The sequence below is a fragment of the Panthera tigris genome, chromosome D4, assembly GCF_018350195.1.
Source record: "Panthera tigris isolate Pti1 chromosome D4, P.tigris_Pti1_mat1.1, whole genome shotgun sequence".
Lineage (NCBI taxonomy): Eukaryota > Metazoa > Chordata > Mammalia > Carnivora > Felidae > Panthera > Panthera tigris.
In genome coordinates, this window is record NC_056672.1 from 41,132,501 (window position 1) to 41,155,278 (window position 22,778).

The 22,778-nt window shown below is 38.4% G+C and overlaps 1 protein-coding gene across 21 annotated transcripts in view; it reads right to left on the reverse strand.

Moving 5' to 3' along the window:
• Window positions 1-22,778, reverse strand: part of BNC2 (basonuclin 2) — a 427,090-nt gene that overhangs the window by 31,987 nt on the left and 372,325 nt on the right. Inside the window, exon 1 of one of the 21 annotated variants that reach the window (XM_042964294.1) lies at window positions 19,089-19,184. The exons of the other annotated variants lie outside the window; for them this stretch is intronic. Coding sequence (XP_042820228.1) covers window positions 19,089-19,091 — 3 coding nt within the window. The 5' untranslated portion in view covers window positions 19,092-19,184. Of the gene's footprint in view, window positions 1-19,088; window positions 19,185-22,778 lie in introns of those variants that run through there. 21 annotated transcript variants of the gene reach the window in all.

Consider the following 22,778-nt stretch of genomic DNA (forward strand, 5'->3'; position numbering starts at 1 on the left):
TTCTCTTCTTTCAGTGTGTTAGACCACAGTTAAGAGATCTCAGTTAAGACTGACATCACTGTGACAACCACTAAGGGGTTAAAACTTTTCCTGATTTTTTTTTTTTTAACTGTTTAGGCTAACTATGGAGACCAAACTGAGGAAAATGAATTTAAACCATTAACTTTTTCTTTTAATACTTGGTTTTGTTGCCCTTTCTTAAAAACCTTGCTAACGGTATTGTCAATGTGGTTGTGGATGGGGGGAGACACAATGTGCATTTAGGGAAGATAAACTCTTGGTGTTTGTGAAGTTTAGTGCTGGCTATAGAAAGGAGACAATCCTGGAAGGATCAATAATAATGCCAAAAGGTACCTGGATATAAGTTAGGTGAAGACAGCCATTTAGAAAACAAACAGGAGTATTTCCCTAATCACCTTAACCCACCCTTTATGCATTCTCATCACATTTCTAAAAACTGAGACTAGGAATATCTCCCTTCCCTTCCTAACAAACTTGCACCAGTTCCTCTACTGTGCACAAAATAAATAATAAATTCCCATACCTGGCATTTGAAGTTCCCTCAATATAAACCCAATCTACCTTCCCAACATCATCTCCTGCCAAGACCTCTGATGCTCCAGCCAGTTGCCATAAATGTTCCTGAGTATGGAAAAGTCTTACCTGATTCCGAACCCCTCTCTGTTCTGCCTCTGTCATTCTCTTCTTTCAAGGTCCAACTTAAAGCACTTCATGAAATACTTCCTATCCACCCTCCTTCTCTATTCTCCCCATTCCTAGCAAGAATTACCTGCTCCTTCAGGGATTTGCTCGTACCTCTTTGTCATCTAGGTCTCTTTATCGCAGGATTATGGTGCTTTATATCCCCACTGCCCAGATAAATCAGTGCTGAACGAATTCATTAATACTATGAATGCAGACGTTGGGAGGCAATTTAGAGGTCATCCAGTGCTACTTTTATTATTTTACAGATGAGAATATTCACAAAGAAGTGTCTTACCCAAGTCAGGAAGCTAAAGTATGTGGCTGACTTGGGAAAAGCCACCCAGCTGCCCTGACTCTGTCTAGTACTTTTTTCTCAATATTATCCTTTTCTCCTGGCATAATGATTCTTGACTCAGGAAAGAGAACATCCATTCCATTCCACTGCCACATACTGGGTAGATGAGTAGATTCCAACCAGTTGGGACTCTCTTCAATCCTATACCAGCCCTAACTGGAAAACATTTTTCCTTGAATTGAACTCCCCTCCTGTCCATCAAGATGATGTCCAACAGAAACATAAAGTCTTTCCCTAAGACCACTCGTGCAGGGGAGGGAGCTGCATTATTAGCATGCTGGGGGTGAGAAAAAGTTGAGAATGATGGTTTTAGCAAAATACAGATTTTTAACATTTGGTCTTCACCACTTTTTTTTTTCTTTGCAAATACCAAAACATTACCTATTGTTCTTAGAAAAATGTTTTGGAAAATGACATTGCTTTTATCTATGTTGGACACTTCTGGATCAAAATTAAATACTACTGTATGAAGAACTAGAAAGGAAAATTCAACAGAGTCTTTCTCGTGGTTGGTGTTCTGTATAGGAGTGAACACGTTAATTAAACCAGTCAGTTTAGTATTGGACACAGAAATAATAAACTACTACAATTATAAATATGCGTGTATGTATATACATCTTCCTTCATTTTAGCTTCCACAAATAACTTGATACTTATCAATTCCTGAGTCCTCATTTGGCCGTCCCATCAATCTTGTGATTTCTCATTTCTGTCTTGCATTTGCTCCATCTCCTTCTATGAGGGCAACTTCAACTCTGAGGATTTCTTTAGGGATTCTACCTATAAAGCAAAGTAACTAGCCAGTTGCTCTAAAAACTATTATCTGAATTCTGAAAACAAAACAGATAAAATATGAAACACACAAAGGCACAGAGGCCTATTTTTTACTGAAATGCTATTTTCAGGCTAAAAGATTGCTTTACATAATATAGCCTCTGTGCCTTGGTTTCCTCATATATTATATAGGATAAAAATAGTAGCTACCTACTAGACTTCTGAAAATTAAACAAAATAATAGTGACTACACTTTGCATTGAGCCAGGAAAGACTCTACATAATATATATGTATTACATTCATCTACACTTCAATGAGGTTTGAAATACTATTATCAAACCCACTTTATAGATGGGAAAATTACGGTACATCAAAGTTGGGTAATTTGCCTGAAGTCATAAAGCTAGTACTGTTTGGAGCCAGGATTCAAACCAGAAGTCTTGAGTCTAGAACTACACTGAAATGCCTTGCACAGAAGGCACTCCTATCCACTCACCTACACCCAAGCCTCCATCAGGGTGACCTCTCCTGTCTTCTCTCTTCTCCCCATTCTCTCTGAAATCCAGGCCCGAGAAGGTTAATTTTCCTTTGACTGATTCCTGGTTAACTCAGTTGTCCAATCACATACCAGTCTCTTCAAACCTATCCTCACAAGCTTAGTGATAGCCAATATACCTTCCTGACTGGATTAATGTAATTGTTCCTTGTTCGTCTATCTACTCCTTTCTTTCCCTCACATTCTGATGCCAGGCTGCTTTTGCTCAAGTGTACCTCTTGATCACATTACAGTCCTGACCTCCAAACTAAACTTGAATAGCTAGCTCCCCTTTGCTAAATGATTTAAGCATAAATTCTTCACGCTGGCATTCAATAACTGCCCAGATCTGGCTTCTAAGTCTTACTTCTCTCATACACACTCTCACCTTGGAGCTGAACATGACAACTTACCTTTCGGTGAAGGCACTATACTTTCTCAAAACACCGTATTTTTGCTTACACTGTCCCTTCCACTTGGAATGCTGTCATCAATTTTCTGGGGCCCCACTGTCGTCCAAGACCACCTCTCAAATATCACCCCGTTCATAAATCCTGTGATCTATTCAGAATCCCCATCTGTTTTTCATGGGATTTTTTAAAACTATATTCCATTTTACACAGGTCACACGCAATCTGGGATAACCCCTTACAGTATAATCAGACCCTTGAGTACAGGCAGATCTCGTTTTATTGCACTTTGCAGATATTGCATTTTTACAGATTGAAGGTTTGTGGCAACCCTGTGTCAAGCAGGTCTTTCAGTGCCATTTTCCCAACAGCATTTGCTCACATTTTGGTAATTCTTACAGTATTTCAAACTTCTTTGTTATTACTGTGTTTGTTACGGAGATCTGTGATCAATTATCATTGATGTCACTATTGTAATTGTTTTGGTGTACGATGAACCACACCCATATAACATGGCAAACTTAATCGATAAATGTGTGTGTTCTGAATGCTCCACTGACCAGCTGTTTGCCATCTCTCCCTCTCTGCTGGCCTCCCTATTCCCCAAGACATAGTAATATTGAAAGGAGGCCAATAATAACCCTACAATGGCCTCTAACTGTTTAAGTAAAAGGAAGAGTTGCATGTCTCTCACTTTAAATCAAAAACTAGAAATGATTAAACTTAGTGAGGAAGGCATGTTGAAAGCCAAGCTAGGCTGGAAGCTAGGCCTCCTGTGCTGAACATTTAGCCAAGTTGTGAATGCAAAGGAGAAATTCGTGAAGGGAATATAAAGTGCTGCTCCTGTGAACACATGAATGACAAGGAAGCAAAACAGCCTTACTGCTGATATGGGGAAAATTTAAGTGGTCAAGATAGAAGAGCAAACCAACCACAACATTCCCTTATGCCAAAGCCTAGTCCAGGGCAAAGTCCCAACTCTCTTCAATTCTGTGAAGGCTGAGAGAGGTGAGGAAGCTGGGGAAGAAAGCTTGAAGCTAGCAGAGGCTGGTTCATAAGGTCTAAGGCAAGAAGCCATCTCCATAACAGGAAAGCACAAGATGAAGCAGCAAGTGTTAACGTAGAAGCTGCAGCAAGTTATCTGGAAGATCTAGCAAAATAATTATTGAGGGTGGCTACACTAAACACCAGATTTTCAATATAGATAAACAGCCTTGCATTGGAAGAAGATGCCATTAGGACTTTTGTAACTAGAGAGGAGAAGTCAATGCCTGGCATCAGAAGTTGAAAGAACAGACTGACTCTCTTGTTAGGGGCTAATGCAGGTGGTGACTTTAAGTTGAAGCCAATATTCATTTACCACTCTGAAAACCCTAATGCCTTTAAGAATTATGCTAAATCTACTTTGCCTATACTCTATAAATGGAACAACAAAGTCTGGATGACAGCACATCTGTTTACAACATGGTTTACTGAATTTTTTTAGGCCTACTATTGAGACTTATTGCTCAGAAAAAATTCCGCTCAAAATATTACTGCTCATTGACAATCCACATGGTCACCTAAGAGCTCTGATAGAGATGTACAGTAAGATTAATGTTTTCATGCCTGCTAACACAAAATCCATCCTGTGGCCCATGAATCAAAGAGTAATTTGACCAAGTCCTATTATTTAAGAAATATATTTTGTAAGATTATAGCTGCCATGGATAGTGATTCTTCTGATGAATCTAGGCGAAGTAAATTGAAAACTTTTGGAAAGGATTTGGCACTCTAGATGCCATTAAGAACATTCATGATTCATGGAAAGAAGCTAAAATACCAGCATAATAGTAGTTTGGAAGAAGTTGATTCCAATCCTCATGGATGGGACCATTCTGAGGGGCTTAAGACTTCAATGGAGGAAGTAATTGCTTCTTATGGATGAGCAAAGAAAAATAGTTTCTTCAGATGCAAATCTATTCCAGGTAAAGGTGCTGTGAAGACTGTTGAAATGGTAACAAAAGATTTAGAATATTACATAACTTAGTTGATAAAGCAGCAGCAGGGTTTGAGAGAACTGACTCCAATTTTGAGAGAAACTCTACTATGGGGAAAGTGCTACCAAGTAGCATCACATGCTACAGAAAAATCTTTCAGGAAAGGAAGAGTCAACAGATGTTGCAAATTTCACTGTTGTCTTATTTTAAGAAATTTCCACAGCCAACCCAACCATCAGCAACCACCACCTGATCAGTCAGCAGCCATCAACATTGAGACAAGACCCTCCACCAGCAAAAAGATTGCACCTTACTGAAAGCCCAGATGATGGTTAGCATGTTTTTAGCAATAAAATGTTTGTTAAGTTTATTTATTTATTTTGAAAGAGAAGGAGAGGAGGGGAGGGGAGGGGAGGGGAGGGACAGAGAGAGAGATGGAGAGAGACAATCCCAAACAGGCTCTACGCTGACAGCGCAGAGTGGGACTTGATCCCAGGAACTGCGAGAGCATGACCTGAGCTGAAATCAAGAGTCAGATGCTTAACTGACTGAGCCATCCAGACATCCCAGCAATGAAGTACTTTTAAATTAAGGTATATACAGTGTTTTTTTTTTTAAATATAATGCTGTTGCACATTTATGAGACTACAGTGTGAATATAATATTTATATGCACTAGAAAACCAACAATTTCACTTGTCTTGCTTTATTGCAATGGTCTGGAACCAAACCAACAGTATCTCTGGGGTATGCATGTACAGAAGCTCCAGAACACTCATCTTTATACCCTGATCGCAACTAGGATGGAGCCTTGCACATATTTTTAACAAATCATGCTGTTCTTACAGCTAATTCATTTCTGTTGACAAATGACCACCTGTCATTTCTGTAAACCAACTATATTCTTTAGACAGGTGCTCACTAGATTTCTGAAAACAGCCAGTGTGAGGGAATCCAAAACACAGGTTGTCTAATGTCTGGTTCAGCAGTCACATATGCAAATGAAGATATCAAAAGGTTATATATTATGTACTTATGAAATAAAAATGTGAATATTTTCTGATGCAAGTAAAAATGCATTTTTTCTGAATATTTTAAGATCTTGGTTGGGCCTATGCTTCTGAGTTCATTTTATTACAGAACTGTTTAAAGGTGTAGGTGCAAAAACTTAAACTTTCTAAAATGCAAAAGTAAATGACAGTATATAAAAAAGGGAAGCTGTCAGAAGAAAACAAGCTAAGAGGAAAAAGAAATTTAGTGAAAAGGAACTAATGTTAGAAAGGGAGCTCAAAAATTCACATATGGGATCTGAATATACAATCTCTACTTGTGGTCAACACTGAATTACTCTATGTTAAAATGGAGTAATAGAACATTTGAAATAATTTAATTGAAACAATAAGTAGTGGAGTTCTGGCCAGAGCAGGAGGCATATCAGCAGATGGGGCAGAAGGATGAAGAGTAGAAAAACCTCTTATAGAAGATTTGGTAAAACTAAACTGGCAGAGACAAAATAAACACATAGGTATAAGAAAGGAGAGACTAGAGTTGCCAACTTTGAATATATCAATTTACTTCTTAATATGGAGCTCTGGTTGTGTATAAAGAATAAAATACAGGGGCGCCTGGGTGGCTCAGTCGGTTAAGCATCCTCCAACTTCGGCCAGGTCATGATCTCACGGCTCGTGAGTTTGAGCCCCACGTCGGGCTTTGTGCTGACAGCTCAAAGCCTGGAGCCTGTTTCAGATTCTGTGTCTCCCTCTCTGTCTCTGACCCTCCCCTGTTCATGCTCTGTCTCTGTCTCAAAAGTAAAAAACGTTAAAAAAAATTAAAAAAAAAAAGAATAAAATGCATAGAATGAGAAGAAAAAATTGTTGTCACCCCACCTGTCTTTTCTTCTGGTGTCTATTTTCATCAAGTCTAAAACAGACATGGTCTATAAATCCACATGTTCTATCTGCTCTATGTTCAAGTGTCTCTAAAGTAAGGCATAAAGGTTATCCTACCAGACTAAAAAGGCAAGTGTATGCAAGCTCTTTCAAACAGATGAAAACACTACCAGGCCAACAGCAGCAGGCAAGTAAACAATGACCAGTGTAGCCACTCCTGAATCCAGTTTCTGTCTTGTACTTTCTCTCCAAATGCTCTCCTGGATGATATTTCTCAGTGGCACTAGTGTTTCTTTTTCTTTTCTCAGTGAGGAAGAGTCCTTTCAAGTGGAAATAGACATTAAAAACTCTGGAAAATTCTCTTTTGTATAGTACGGAAAGGCATTATTCTATATAATCATCCAAGAAGTGGAATAAGGTAACAATGCCAAAAAAAAAAAAAAAAAAAAAAAAAAAAAAAAAAAAAAAGTAACTCTAATGTATGGCAATATTTGTTATTTTATTTTTCTAACTCATAAAACATTTTCAAAATGAGTCAATTGACACTGTATTCTATCAAGGAGGAGAATTCTAGTAGGTACTTATTTCTAATTATTAGAATACCGGGTAATGGAGAGAGAGAGAGAGAGAGAGAGAGAGAGAGCGCGTGCATGCACGCACGTAAGAGAGAAAACACATTGTGTTAAGTCTCTCCAATTTTTACACCTCAGTTCCAATGAGAGTAGAGAATAAGGAATGAATTTACACTGATATCTGAATGTGCCAGAAATGCCTACCCAATTGTATTATATTCTAAACATATTTACTAAACATCAAAATTAAGTAGTGCTTAGGAAGAAAATGATAAAGAATGGGGGCATCCAGAAGGCAAATCTTCAGGCACTTCAGACATTCTGTCTTTTCTGTTTATGTGGAATCCTAAACAAGTTAGGTTTTAACTATTGTGTTGAGGGTCCCGGGTCCCTAAGACCAGCCCTAGATCACTGAGACAGGACTCAGCAGTCATTCTCACAGCTAAGATTTACTACAGTGAAAGGATAATCAAAAGCAAAATCAGCAAAGAAAAAAGGAGCAAGGGGCAAAGTCCAGAAGAAACCAAGCACATATTTCCAAGGGTTCTCTCCCCAAGGAGCCACATAGGATGCACTTAATTTCTCCTGCATTGAATTGTGACAGTACATGTTAAGTGCTGCCTACAAGGGAAGCTCATTTGCAAATCAGTGCCCATGGTTTTTGTTGGGGATTTGTCACATGGGTACCCTCTGCCTAGCATCTATCAATAAACTCCAAATTTCAGACTCCTGGAAGGAAAGCAAGTGTTCACCATAAACTGTATTATTTCCACAAACAATTTAGAACAGTGGAATAGTGGAACATGCCCCAAATCCAAGTTGCTTGATGCCAGCCAGTGGCCAACTTCATGAACAGGCCTAAGGATGGCCATTCAGGCCTGCTGTGTTAACACCTTTCCGAACACTCACCCATCAGTGTTTCAAATCTGTACCCCCACTGCGATCCCATACAAAAACAAATCCTGTAATTTGTGGTTCTAGATAGCCACAAGCTCAGCTCTGATACTTGATCCAGGAATGGGAGAGAGGGAGATGGCTGTCTTTATTTGAGCGTAGAAAGGTGTGATTTATTAACTCCCTCTATGGTGTCAAGTTACAATGAGTCCGAAAACATTACTGAAAACTCAGTCTGTACCTAAGGAGAGAAAAATACGTACTTTTGTAAATTGCATAATAATAGATACATGAGATTATGGCTCATAGAAGCCAAGGGACTATGCTAGCTTTACATTCTTTAGATAATATCATTTCAAATGAGTATTTAATATATAAAATATTATTTATTAGAAGATGCAACTAATAGTTCCCCCAAAAGGCTTCTGATCCAGTAGACCCTGGAAAAGCAACTTTTGGGGTCCTTTTCTTTTTTTTTTTTTTTTTATTTTTTTTTTATTTTTTTTTTTATTTTTTTTTAATTTTTTTTTTTTTCAATGTTTTTTATTTATTTTTGGGACAGAGAGAGACAGAGCATGAACAGGGGAGGGGCAGAGAGAGAGGGAGACAAAGAATCGGAAACAGGCTCCAGGCTCCGAGCCATCAGCCCAGAGCCATCAGCCCAGAGCCTGATGCGGGGCTCGAACTCACGGACCGCGAGATCGTGACCTGGCTGAAGTCGGACGCTTAACCGACTGCGCCACCCAGGCGCCCCTTGGGGTCCTTTTCAACATTTACTTCCAATAACAAAAATCAATATGGGAATGCTTATAAATCTCTTGGTTTTGATTTTATAATTAAATAGGAGAGAAAGTCTTCATTGTTGTCTGAAACTGACTTGTCAGTTCTTAGTCCACAAATATGACATCCAACTTATTTACAGCAATCAGCTGGAAACATAAAATAATTCGGGAAAAAGAAATCAATAAAGCATTTTGTTTTCAAACCAACCCACCAACTATATGTAAATGTACAAAAAATAAAATTCCTATTTTAAAGTCAACATTTCCTAAAGCTCTACAGCAAGGTAGAAACTGACCTTCAGATCTAACAAAAAGGCTACCCTAAATCTGCATTAAAGAGAGAGATGCAATGTGACTTTGGGTCCGATGAAAAGTAACAACTACCATTCGCTAAGCACTCACTATGTGCCAAGCACTAAGGAAAAAAGTGCTTGACACGCATTACCTCACTTTATTAATCCAGCACAGAGTACACACATAAAGGCTACCGACTACATTGCAGCTCACGTCCAGAGTGAGGGGAACTAGGAAATACACGCACTGTCTTTCTGGTTAGCTTCCTGGTTTTATAATAAAAGCACCCCTGCTGAGTAAGGATATGGCAAAAGAAAAACACATTCCTTCCACTTCACACGGGCAGGGCAAGTGCAGAAACTCTACAGTCTCTGTGAATAATACCACTAATGAAGACAGAAATCCTTATTTAAGTAAGAAAAAAAAAGAGAAAGAAATTAGAGAGTTAAATGGAAGCCAAAATACGCCCATATGCATGTATTTCTTCCTTCCCTCAGGATATTAGTCAGAATTCAGTGAAGTGAATTAGCATTTGTCCTGACATGCGTGATCGTGTTCTATAACATGACCTTCCTCCCTCTGTCTACAAAAGGGCCTGATGCTCCCAAGTAGCTAGAAAAGAAACAAGAGACACAGAAACTCCTATGAGTCCTGACTAAGAGCATGCTTCATAAACAACATTCTGGGAGTTTCCAAGCCTTTGTAAGTAATGCTCTCAAGACACAGGTGTTGGATTTGTTTTCTGTGGCTTTAGGGTAAAGCTCTCTGCAATGGGTTTTACTGAAGATGGGGGGGTGGGGGCGGGATTCAAGGCTCTGGGCAAAATGAAACATGGTGGTCTTTGATCACTCCAAGCCAACAAGGAAGAACACACCTATTTGTAAAAGTCCCTGATCCAAGAACATTACCATTCTCCACAGAAACACAGGCAATGCACGGCAGGAGAAGGGGGACTCAGGACCTGGGCCTGAGGCACCCACACACATAGCAACAAAGCAAACAGCATGCAAACAGCAGCTGCACTGGCATTCAGTGAAGACAGAGACTGGTTTTTAGAACCTACAATGGAGAGAACAAAGACATCCCAATTAATCACAAATAAGACAAGTGGAGTTGGAGCTTTTGCATGAGCAACAAATAAAAAGAAAAAATCATGGCAAATGCATATAATTTTGGCATATATTTTTCATATACATATATATATAAACCACAGATTACACAGACTTCCTATGGCCACAGCTGCCTGTTCCATTATCCATTTCTGTGATGGCTTTGAGAAGGAAAATGAAAAGAAATGGGGTAAAACTATTTCCATTATATATATAGCAGACTGTTGCCAGACAAATATTTTCTAGCCTTAAAGAATGTTTTAATATGGATTTCTGGAAAAATTTTTAATCATGTAATAAATATTTTATTAATGTTGATAACATGTATCAAGAGGCCAACTCCAAGTTCTATCAGAGAAGTCATAGTTAAAAAGGCAGCAATATAATAGGAGCAATAGCATACAATTGAAGGGGAATTCGGTAAAAGAGCATAAAAGACCATTGATGATCAGGGGAAAAAGGATAAGTTCTGATTCTAACAATCCTAAAATACCCACTTTGTGGAAGTAAAGGGAGGCAGAATGGAGTAGAAAATCAAATCAAATGAAATGAAATCAAAACAAATTAAAATACAGTATGGGGTGTGAAGTCACAGACTTGTGCTCCAACACCAAGTCTTTTACTTACTAGCTCTATGACCACTTTGAGCCTCAGTTTCCCAGCTATGAAACAAGGATAGTAATACTTGACTTTTAGGGATATTCTTAGGAGTATTAGTTATTATTAGGATTGAATTAAATGAAGTATAAATACTCAAAAAAAATCTCTTGCTAAATTTCTAGGAACATGGCAGGCACTCAGTAAATGGTTGTTCATATAAATAGTTAGAGCTTTAGCGCAAATCCAAGGACTAACTGAAATCTTAACCTTGCATCTAGAAATCTGATTGTACAATGTGATCTACTGAGACTCCATATAAAATAGTAAACAGTAAGTGATACAGGAGACTTTTAAAGGCAAAGGTTAAAATAAGAAAAAATTCTATCAATAGTCTAATTACTTTGATCAGCTTAAGATTTTCTAGGTTTTAGGTTCTGTGTAAAACATGCAGAAATAAAATTCTTATAATAAAAGGATGAATTTTTGGAATGCTTTTCATGTGAATACCATTCACTGAATTCAATGAGAAGTCTTTTTAAAATTATCATTTTACTCTTTATTGGTTTGTTGGGTGTTGGCTCTGCATGTGTGTGTAAGCAACAGAACACGTGTGTGCAAAAACTAGGCTTTTTATTTATTTATTTTCTTTTTAATAAAAGTATGGCAGGAATCTGTTCCTGCTTTTCCAGAAATATGGAATTTCTTTCACAGATGAGAGAAGCCACTTGAGTGAAGATTTATGATGTGATTAGAGCTAATTATCTCAAAAAATGAAGCAATCATATAGGTTATTTTGTAAATATTTTATTAATCCTCTAAGAGCCTCCTAAGTGAGGCCTCACAGATACTTATATTATTAATCTGCTATGTATAATGCTTCAATCCAATGCCTGCATTCCAATGACCCGGCACTAAACAGGGGAGTGTAAGAAGGTTTCAGGTATCATAGGTGCAACTCCCTGTCAAAACCCAGAACCCACTGACGTGGTCCCTCACTAGGGAGAGCCTGCTTTAGTGACTCAAGGAGGTTACAAAGTACAAGAGGCCTTAATGTTGGCTACATGGTTTTATACATCTACTACGTCAGGGGTGCTCAACCTTCTTGGGAATTTAGAAAGGAGTTACTCCTTTTCTAACAACATCTTCCATCTGACACTGGGATGGAAGGCCACTCACTTCTCCTGTGCTTTCCAGTTTACAAATGCTGGTAGTGTTCTCTTCAAGGTGGGTGAAGTAAACAGAATCGTCCTTCTATTTCCTAACAAATAACTTCTTTAATGCCTTTCCTTGATTCCATTTGCATACCTCCAGCTGTAGACATACGGTTACAAGATAAATTCCGAACAGCCTGCCTTTCATCACATGCAGTTCCTATTAACATTTAATGAGTGTCCATCGGCAAGTCTATGGATTGCTTTTCCACTCCCACTCTCTCAGAAACCCTCCTGCTGTCTCTGAGCTCACCTAAGATTTCTTCAATCACATTCTTTATTTTTTTATAACTCAAAACCATCTCCATTCAAAGAAAAAAGTTTTCATGCCAGTTGAAACAACATGCCAATATAAATTAAATTGGGCTTTATTATAAGAATAAAGTTATCCATCTTAAAGGGCTCAGGAACAATCTTCTGAGGTTTCTGCTTTCAACTTTTATATTGAGATAGAGGCACCTACACCTATGTCTTCTCTATCTTCTCAAAGTTTGAATTAAATTTTTGCCTTTAAGAGCAAACTGGTGTAAACTGGGAACCAAGACCCAAGTATTGCTCCTCACGTTGGTAAGATAATTAACATGAGTCAAAAGACTAAATTTGGAGAAAAGCAAAGAAAAAACCTCACCTAACATCTGATAAAATCCCACCCAACAGGGGCACCTGGGTGGTTTTGGCTTAGTTGGTTAGGCATCTGACTCTGGATTTCGGCTCAGGTCATGATCTCCTGGTTCATAAGTTCAAGCCCCATGCTGGGCTCTACAATGACAGTGGGGAGACTGCTTGTGATTCTCTCTTTTCCTCTCTCTCTCTGTGCCTCCCCTGCTCACGCTCTCCCTCTCAAAATAAATGAATAAACGTAAAAAAAAATCTCACCCAAGAGAAAGTAGCAACCTCACATATAAAGTGCTTTAATTGTACGACAGTTAAAAGCCAGTCTGCTGGGGCACCTGGGTGGCTCAGTCGGTTGAGCGTCCGATTTCAGCTCAGTTCATGATCTCACAGTTTGTGAGTTTAAGCCCCGTGTCAGGCTCTGTACTGACAGCTCAGAGCCTGGAACCTGCTTCAGATTATGTGTCTCCCTCTCTCTCTGCCCTTCCCCTGCTCATGCTCTGCCTCTGTTTCTCAAAAATAAAAAAAAATGTTAAAAAAAAGTCAATCTGTCTTCTAGGTACATCATTCCTCCCTCTTTAACGGTGGACATAGGGAAGAGAGAGAGAACACACAACATTGATCTGTGATGGTATTCAAAGAGGTAGCCATTAGCTCCATTACTGCTTGTTCCTGGTTTTCACATTCACCTCCTTTGTTCTTTGTTTTCATCTGTGGTGTTCCAGTTATTTGATGTTACCCTTCTCTTGTGCTTCAGATACCAAAAGGCCCCTACCTAAAGTTTCTTCCCTTCCACTCTTGCTTGATTTCCTGGTTTGACTCCCCAGTTTTCTTCTTCTCTTGAACTGACCAAAATCTCCAATTCAGATCTCACGTGTTTCTTTCTTTCTTCATACTACACTGTGGGCCTCCCTCGATTTTCATTTCTGAAAGCAACTTTTTTTTTTTTCCTTTGTCATGAATTCCATTCTGGTTCAGAGACAGGAAGGCTGCTATGAAAGGTGTGCAGTCACACTGATAGAAGTGATTGTGTGCTGAGTAACGGAAAACACAGGTAGCCTTATAGAATGTGAAATAAAGTTAATGCTCAAGAGATTAAACGAAGGCGAATGAGAGGATGTTCTGAGATCATTTTGGGAAGCAGAGAAAAAGGACTATACTAAAAATTTGCCATTATGAGCATACAAGTGTCTTCTAAATCCCTTCACTGATCTACGCAAATGGAAGGTGTTCTTGGTGCCATTTCAGTGCACGGACAAAATGAGAATTAAATTCCCATTTGTGGCAAATGATGGTTACATATCAACACTGACAGGAGATTATTTCCTAATTCCTCCTCTGAGTACAGAATTCAAAGCTCAAGAAGACAAAGATAAATGGTTTAGAAGTGGGAAGGGGGAATACAGTAGATGCTAATTATACCTAACAAATCTTTGAGACCCTTAAAAAAATACACACACACACACACACACACACATATATATATATATGTATTTACTTATTTATTCCCAACCCCCAAAGCTCATGTTCAGCTGATGCATACTAGACTGGTAAGGAATATGGGCCAACATCTGCGCATTTGTTATTATTGTACAGTGTCTGTGCCACTCATGTTACTAAAATCATTTAAATATTATGCCTGTATTCTCAACATATCTACTTTTCCTTTCTCCTATGTATATTTTTGAAAGAAGTCTTTAATTTTTGTCTCTCTCTCTTTTTTTAAATAATTGTATCATTAGATGATATGATGTAATACTGGCTTTCCAAAAAAAAACAAATCATGTTTTCTTTTTTCTGGAAGTCTTCTGTCATGATGAGTAATATCTATGCCTCAGCTATGAACTATGTGCTTGGACCTAAATAAATATGAAGGTGGTATCTCTTCTTTTATTTAACCTGCTCAACTCTAACTGAGCCCTCAGGACACTGTCCCCATGATGATTCTAACACATGATTCTAATCATTTCACTCCCTTGTCCCAAATCCTCCAAAGATTCCCCATCACCCAGAGCAGTGGTCAACAGACGAATGATCAGTGATGCGAGAGGAGTACATGACCCCATAACTGGTATACTTACTTAAAGGAATTATATCAAAACCTTTTAATAACTGGTACAGCTAGGCAATGATCACTCTGAACCAATGCCAGAACCAATCAGAAAAATGCAAGCCATGAAAATAATTATTATGTACTGACTGAATACATGTTCAAACTATTTACATGTACTACCATACTAATATATAATGCCTTAAAATGTTTTTTATACATGGTATGAATGTTATAAGGCAAAATTAAACTAAGAAACATAAATAGAAATTTAACACCATCTCCTTGTTTCTCAATGTCTAATCCATAAGTACCCCAATTAGATGATTGGCATAGAATTTAAACTCAAAATGTCTTTTTCTGGACAAAGCTCTTTAAGATCTGGCCCCTGGCTGTCTGTCCAGGTTTATCTCCTGTGAGTCTTTTTATGCTCCAGCAATACGGACTCATAGATTTTTGGAAAAGGCCATGGCTCCTCACAATTCTACGTGTTAATGGATGCTGTCTTGTTCGCTTGGACAGAGTACTCTGTTCCTGAGAAACTCCTACTGTAATGTTTTTCTTGGCATCACCTCGCCTGCTACCTAAATCTTTTGTGAAATCTTCCCTGAATGCCCAGGACACAATGAGAAACTCCTTTCCCTATGAATATTGCAGTAATGACAGCTAACATTTTTGAGCATTGACTTTCTACCAAGTATTCTGCTCTCTACTATGCACACACTATCTTGAATAACTTCCCCCCAAATCACCATACAGTTGGTACTATTACTATCTCTAAGCTGAGGCTTAGAAGGGCTAACAATCTTAGCGAAGTGACATAAGTGAAGAAGGTAGGGAAGGTATTTAGGCCCGAGTCTGGCACCAAAGTGTATACTCTTACATCTCTATTTGTCCACACCACCAATACACAGTATTATGTGCAAATGTCGCCTTGCATGACAACAAACCTTTGTTAACAAACCTTGCATATTTTACCTTTAAAGTCAAAGCACTTAGTACACAGCAAGCTAATGTAAAATGCTTGCTGAATGTCTATATAGCTAGCTAAAAATCTTGTGTTTTAAAATTATGAGCTATTCAGGGGCGCCTGGGTGGCTCAGTCGGTTAAGCGTCCGACTTCGGCTCAGGTCACGATCTCGCGGTATGTGAGTTCGAGCCCCGTGTCGGGCTCTGTGCTGACTGCTCAGAGCCTGGAGCCTGTTTCAGATTCTGTGCCTCCCTCTCTCTCTGACCCTCCCCCGTTCATGCTCTATCTCTCTCTCTCTCAAAAATAAAATAAAAACGTTAAAAAAAAAAAACTTTAAAAAAAAATAAAAAAAAAAATAAAATTATGAGCTATTCAGCCTATGTGCTATGGAATATTACATTATGTGTGTATATTTACGTTATGTGTGCTTTTTATATTTTGAATATTGCTAAGAAACTAGGTAGTGTACATGACCAAACTTTAGCTTACCAGTTGTAAATCTTGCATTCACCTTATAGGAACAAGAAGCTCTAAAAGATAGGATGCTCAAGTTGTATTGATGATTTTATAAGGATAAATTCTAAAGGCCCCAGAAACACTATAGTGCCCTGTGCTGACAGGGGGAAAAAAGCCCAGGACATTATGGGTGTATAATCTCAAGATTTTTCTTATATTTCTTCTTCTCCTCCTCCCACTTCCTGGACAGAAAGAGGGAAGGAGGGAAGAAGAATAAGATGAGGGGAGAGGGACACAGAGAGAGGACAGAGGGAGGACAGAGAGAGGAGAGAGGATGAGTGGGAAAGAGAGAGGTAAGAGGGACAGAGGGAGAGAGGTAGGTAGGTAGGTAGGTGGGTGGGTAAGCTGAGGCAGGGGTGTGTGGAGAGAAAAGGTGGAGACAGTTCAGGAGAGATGCTGCCCTACACTTGTTTGACAAAGAGAGAGAATGATGGAAACGAAGAAAAACTGAAATGGAAGCTTTCTAAACATGTCCTGATTGCTTTACTCTCACCTAGATTCTTGCATATATCTATTCTCTTTCACTCAACTGTGTTCTCTTTTAGGACAAAAATTCGGGCAAGGACACTTGGTTCTGTCACCTTCCACCTCCTTCCAGACCAGGTCGCCCATTCCCTCAGTCCTAAACCAGTCTCCAGCCTGCAAACATAGTGAGATTTCTGCAATGCAAGTATGATCCATATCTTATATTTCTTATTTATTTATTTATTTATTTATTTATTTATTTATTTAATTTTAAAACTGTATTTAAACTAAATTTTAGTTAGTTAATATACTGTGCAATATTGGTTTCGGGAGTAGACTTCAGTGATTCATCTCTTACATACAATACCCAGGATTCATCACAAGTGCCCTACTTAGTACCCATCACCCATCTAGCCCATCTCCCATCCATCTCTCTCAGTCAACCCATAGTTTGTTCTCTTTCATTAAGAGTCTCTTGTGGTTTGTTTCCTCTCCTTTCCCCATATATTCGTCTGTTTTGTTTCTTAAATTCCACACATGACTGAAATCATCTTATGGTTCTTCTTAAGTCTCTGGAAGGTAAAGACTATGATTTATCAAGCTTTAAAACTTCCAGGAGGCACTCCATACAACCCAGCCTTTGGAGGCTCTGCTACGTATTAAGTGAAAGGTCAATGTGGGAAATCATGAGAAGGTACAACTTAGGAAAGGGGGTAAAATATAAAATAGAAGACATTCAGTTTTAGTTATGTTGATATGGATTTACTGATAATACCATTAGGCATCAAAAGTCAGTGGGCATTTTAAAATGTGGAATTGTGTTATATAAGGAAGGTGGAAGCTTGGGAATCAGATATAGGTCATCTACCCAAATGTGGCAGCTGTAGCTACGGAAGATTTTCAAGGCAGATCTCATCAGAAAGGAGACGACAGGGCTGGGAGGCCAGGCATCTAGGAGACCACCTTGGAGCTAGGCACAATACTACAATGGACAAGGCAGATGGCTCCTACCCTTTCCTATGAGTGCTTCCAATGTGTATTCAGACAGAATGGCACTTGTCACCGAGAACACTGTATTTCTGCAGAAGAGGGAAGCCATCCTGGCAGCATGATGTGATGGAATGCCAGGGACGATGAGTCAGAAAAATTCAGATTGTCACAAAAGAACATGTTTCATATTTTTCATTTTCAGAAGGGTGCCCTAGCTTTTTCCCTTAGGCATAACCTGAAAGTGCTCTAAAAAGGTAAGACTGCAACATATGTATGTAAGGTAGCACTTACGAATTCCTTTAAGGAGCTGAAGTTAACTCTTCTGAATTAAAAGGCTAAGTGGAAGTATATTTTATCGTATAAAAATAAAAAGGCAACTATTTCTAGAGTTGATCCTAGTTTAATCACTGTCAAAGCAAACTTGGGCAGTCACTTTACCTCTCCTTGCCCCAATTTAAAGTGATTTAAATTTCATTCCTGACTATCTCATTAGGGTATTATGATGATTAAGTACTTAAAATGTCTTAAGATCCAGTGAGTAATGTCTTAACATTTGGGGGAGCAGTCATGTGATATTACAGTTTGTGTGAATAATTCCAAAAGCTGTGTGATGTTTCTCCAAATTCCCTGGGTCTTTGATACCAAAGATAAACAGACAACATATCCAACACTCAACCACGTAGCATTTGCTTTCAAGTTCTAAGAGAACTGTACTATGTAACTGCTCAAACAGAGTGCACTGTGATCAGCTGTGAAATTTAAGGGTGCTTACCCTTGATGACCCATCTTGAATAAAAGTTAGGATTATGCATCCTAACTTATGAGAACCTCTTAAGAAAAAATAAACTCCACATACACATTATTATATGTTGCTTTCTTAAATGTCACTCATATCACTTAAATACCACTGAAATATAGCAGAAAGAGGAACATTAACATGAAAACAGGAAAAGATAATGAGGGCCTGAACTGAGTTCTGGGGACAGAGAGGGAGGGATGGGTTCAAGGGCTATTTAGAAGACTAAAGCATCAGTATTTACTCAGAACACTGAAGCAACTTTTTTGGGCAGTACATGGCAAGTGGATAGAGGAGGTAAGAAAGAAGAAAGCATATAAGATGTACATATACTGGTTAAGTGAAGGTTTGGCGAGGAAGATAAGTCATCAAGTCACATACATATTGAGAACAAAGCACTTCTGTAATACTACCATTTTGAAAAGCCCCTTATCAGCTTCCCATGTTTATTTTCATATAGTATAATAACAGAAAAACTGAATTTTAGTTACACTTGAAAATTTCAGTGAAAATTTTTGAATCATTTGAATGTTTAAAAATACTCAAGATTGTTCTACTCAAAGAAGAAATATTTACATACCATATTAATTCTAGTCTCCTAGTCACTAAGAACACCCATGATGAAACCACACGGTAAGCTTATCTTGGGAGCACAAAGCACTCCACGAAACTGGACCTGAAATGGCATTAAAGCAAATGAACCTCAACCAGAGTGCTCTGTTCAAGCTTCAACAGAGCAATAGAACTATACAGGGCTGGACAGTTAGAAAATGCCATGCCATTTGTGAACAGAACAAAGAAAGGAAATATTAAAAGGGCTTTATCCCTCTAGGTATATATTGTGCTATACAATATATATATGCTATATAGAGGTGTGTGTGTGTGTATGTATGTGTGTGTATGTGTATATATATATATATATATATATATATACATATACATACATATATACATACACATATATATGTATACATATATACATATATATATACATACATATATACATATATGTATACATACATACATACATATATATGTATATACATATATATGTATATATATACATATATATATATATAGCTATACAATGTATATATGCTATATAGAGGGGGGTGTGTGTATATATATACACACACACACACCCCTCTAGGTATATATAGGTAATCTATTAAATTTATGAAGATAAGGGCATTGGGTTACATTCTTCAAAGACAATGTTAGGTAGGGTTAACATGCCTATACTAACAAAAGAACATCACTGCACATATAGCATTGTGAACACATCTGTGTTCACACACGCACGTTCTACACATGCCTCTCAGACTGAACATGGCAATGCTCTAAAAAATATGTCAAAAGTTATTTCAGAACTCACAGTATGTTGCTATGGTGCATGCTGCTGCAAAGAAAAAGCTAATGGGCTCTCTACTTAATGTGATTAGAGCCATTATTGACATAATGCCAGGAAGATGCAAAACCATTAGCATTACACTACAGCTCACTTTAGTATCCACTCAGATTTAGTATTTGATCCACAATTTTAATTTTGTTCTGCTCTATTCAGAGCTGCATTACACAAAATGCATAATTAAAAGCTGCTGTGATTCTCTCTACTTCTCAAATTAAAAACATAGCAAACATTTGTAGTTCTAATCCACTAGAAATTAATAAATCAAATAGTGTCTTTTATCCTCTTTCCTCCACGCAATTCAGATTGCAGGTTGGGAATACATTTGCCTGCAACAGAGTATGCTGCAGACAGAGTGGCTGCTCAAAGGAAAGAGAAGTCCCCTAACTGCCTACTGCAAAGGCAAGTGAGAACCTGGAGGGCCTAGAAGCACTGTTAGACTTATAATTCCAAGCGTTAAGCCGGAAGGGTTTTCTGCAAAGAAAAATTTTAATCAATTTACCATAAATCCTTTTGATGCATTTTCCTTCATTAGCTCACTTTGTCAAGCATACACATGCTCCTAATTTAATTTAATCAAATTCGCCATGTCTTTCTGTCAACAGTGAAGCAGTGCCCATGTCCAAAAGATCTCCTATCAACTCCCTACCAGGGGCACCCTGGAGGAGAAGACAATGAGCAACAGGAGTTTTACTTTATCCACCATGAAAAGCTCAGAGGGCTTCCCTCGAAAGGTCTGCCATTAAGAGGTGAGACCCTGACGCGACTGTTAGTTCTATTGCTTCTAGACACCCTTATCAGATACCTGAAATAATAGAGGATTATGACTCATTACAACAAAAACAGCATATCCACCCTCTCCTGTGGAAGGACCACAAAATAAAGCAGCAGAGCAGAGAAGGAAGCGTGTGTTCCAGGCAGGCCCCAACGCTGCTCTGGAGTCTCTCTACTACACGCCAGGGATGCTCCAGTTAGGTGTCCACTGCTAGTTCTTTTAGCAGGCCACGCATTTTCCTGCCTGTAACCCCCTACCATTGCCCACTTCCCTCAAGAAGTGCACCTCATCCTTCAGATCTCTGCTCAAAATTCACTTTACCAAGGCAACAATTCCAGAAGTCCCCTAGATTCCTTTTTAAAGCCCTCTGTGTGCATGTGTGTGTTTTTAAAGAATCTATGACAATTTACATGTATATGCTTATATAATCAGTTCCATAAGGGCAGGAATCACATCTGCCTTGTTCACCATTTTAACTTCTAGAATCTAGCAGCTCTGCCTGGCACAAGTAGGAATTCAGTAAGTATTTGTCAAATGGCTAAATGCTGAATTCACCTACCACTGTCTCCTGATTTTCTGCCTAAACATACTAAGTTTGGTCATTTTCTGAGCTCTTTCATGTTACAAGGTGATTGTTCCTGAAATCATATTTTAAATAAGTATAAGGGTGCAAAGGTTTTAAAATGCACAAAAACTTTACAATTTGTCGGTTTACATGTGTTTGCGGTGGGAAAAGAAAAGAGTGAAACCACTGGAAGTAACGTAGGATGCGGAAGAAAGATAAAGTAGCAGGGTCTGCCATATTCCACTGGAAGTGGCACAGAAGCGTGTTGCCCCCATATTGTCCACAGGGACAGAGTAGTAAAAGGCAGAGGCAAAACAGAAAGATCACCCCTTGAAGAATGGTCAAAGTACCATTCTGACTACCTTTAGTTTCTAGGATTTGCTCCTAAAGACAAACATTTCCTGATAAAAATGTGACAAGGAAACAATAAACAATAAATAACAACAAAAAAACCAACTCTCCTTAATTTTCTTAACAAACCAAGACTTTACAACTTGTAAGCAGCAGCTAAGACTATCGTCTCACTACCACAGTCATTTGTTTAAAATGTCAAACTTAAACATTTTTCCAAAAGGAGAGGGCTATTCTTATATTATTCTCTTGATCTGTTACATAAGCATCCTATCTTTAAATTTTTAGTTGTTTGTGCTTTCCTCCTCAACACAAAGAAACAAAAATTTTGCATTATTTGCTTGTAGTTCCAAATATACTTGAAAAACTAAAGCCTTCACTGGAAGATATTTAATATATCTAGACTATTTCCTAATAACCCTAAAACAATGAACTTTATAAAATATGGATGGGGAAAAGATAAATATTATACAATTATATTTTCATTTCGGCTTTAACATTATAGAATTACTTTTTTAAATCAAAAAATGAATATATTTCTTTGTATCAGAATCCTGATTTAAGATATACTGTCCCTTGAGTGCTTCCAAAAAGACAGATATCCCCAGAGTAGACTTGAATAGAAACTTCCCTTAGCTTCTACTCTACAACTGACTCCCAGAACAAAGAGGACACTCTACTTTTGGGGAGGTACCTGGCCCCCTTTTTGAACTTCTCAGCATGTCTTTCTGTAGGTGCTCAGGAAGTATCGTTCTCTTTAGAAAAAGGTTTGGGCGGGCCCCTGTGTCCTGCCATATCCTGCAAACAGATGACAGGAGAAGTCAGGCAGAAAAGAACCCAGCTGCATCTGGCTCATTATATTATGAGGCAGCTCATTTCATTGTTTCATGGCTCTAACTCTGTACTTCCTTCCTTCCACTGATCTGAAACCTGCCTTCTTATAACTTTCAGTCCTCTGAGGCATTAACACAATCAGTCCGCTTCCTGGTCCACGTGGAAGCCCTTACAAATGGGGAGGAGATTCCACTCCGGCAGGCTTTTCTCCAGACCCAACACTGTGTCTCCAACTGATCCCCCACCCAAGGTTTGTCTGCAGATCCTTCACCACCTTAGTCACTGATGGTCACACTTCCAATTGCTCAGTACTTCTCCATACAATATGATACCCAGA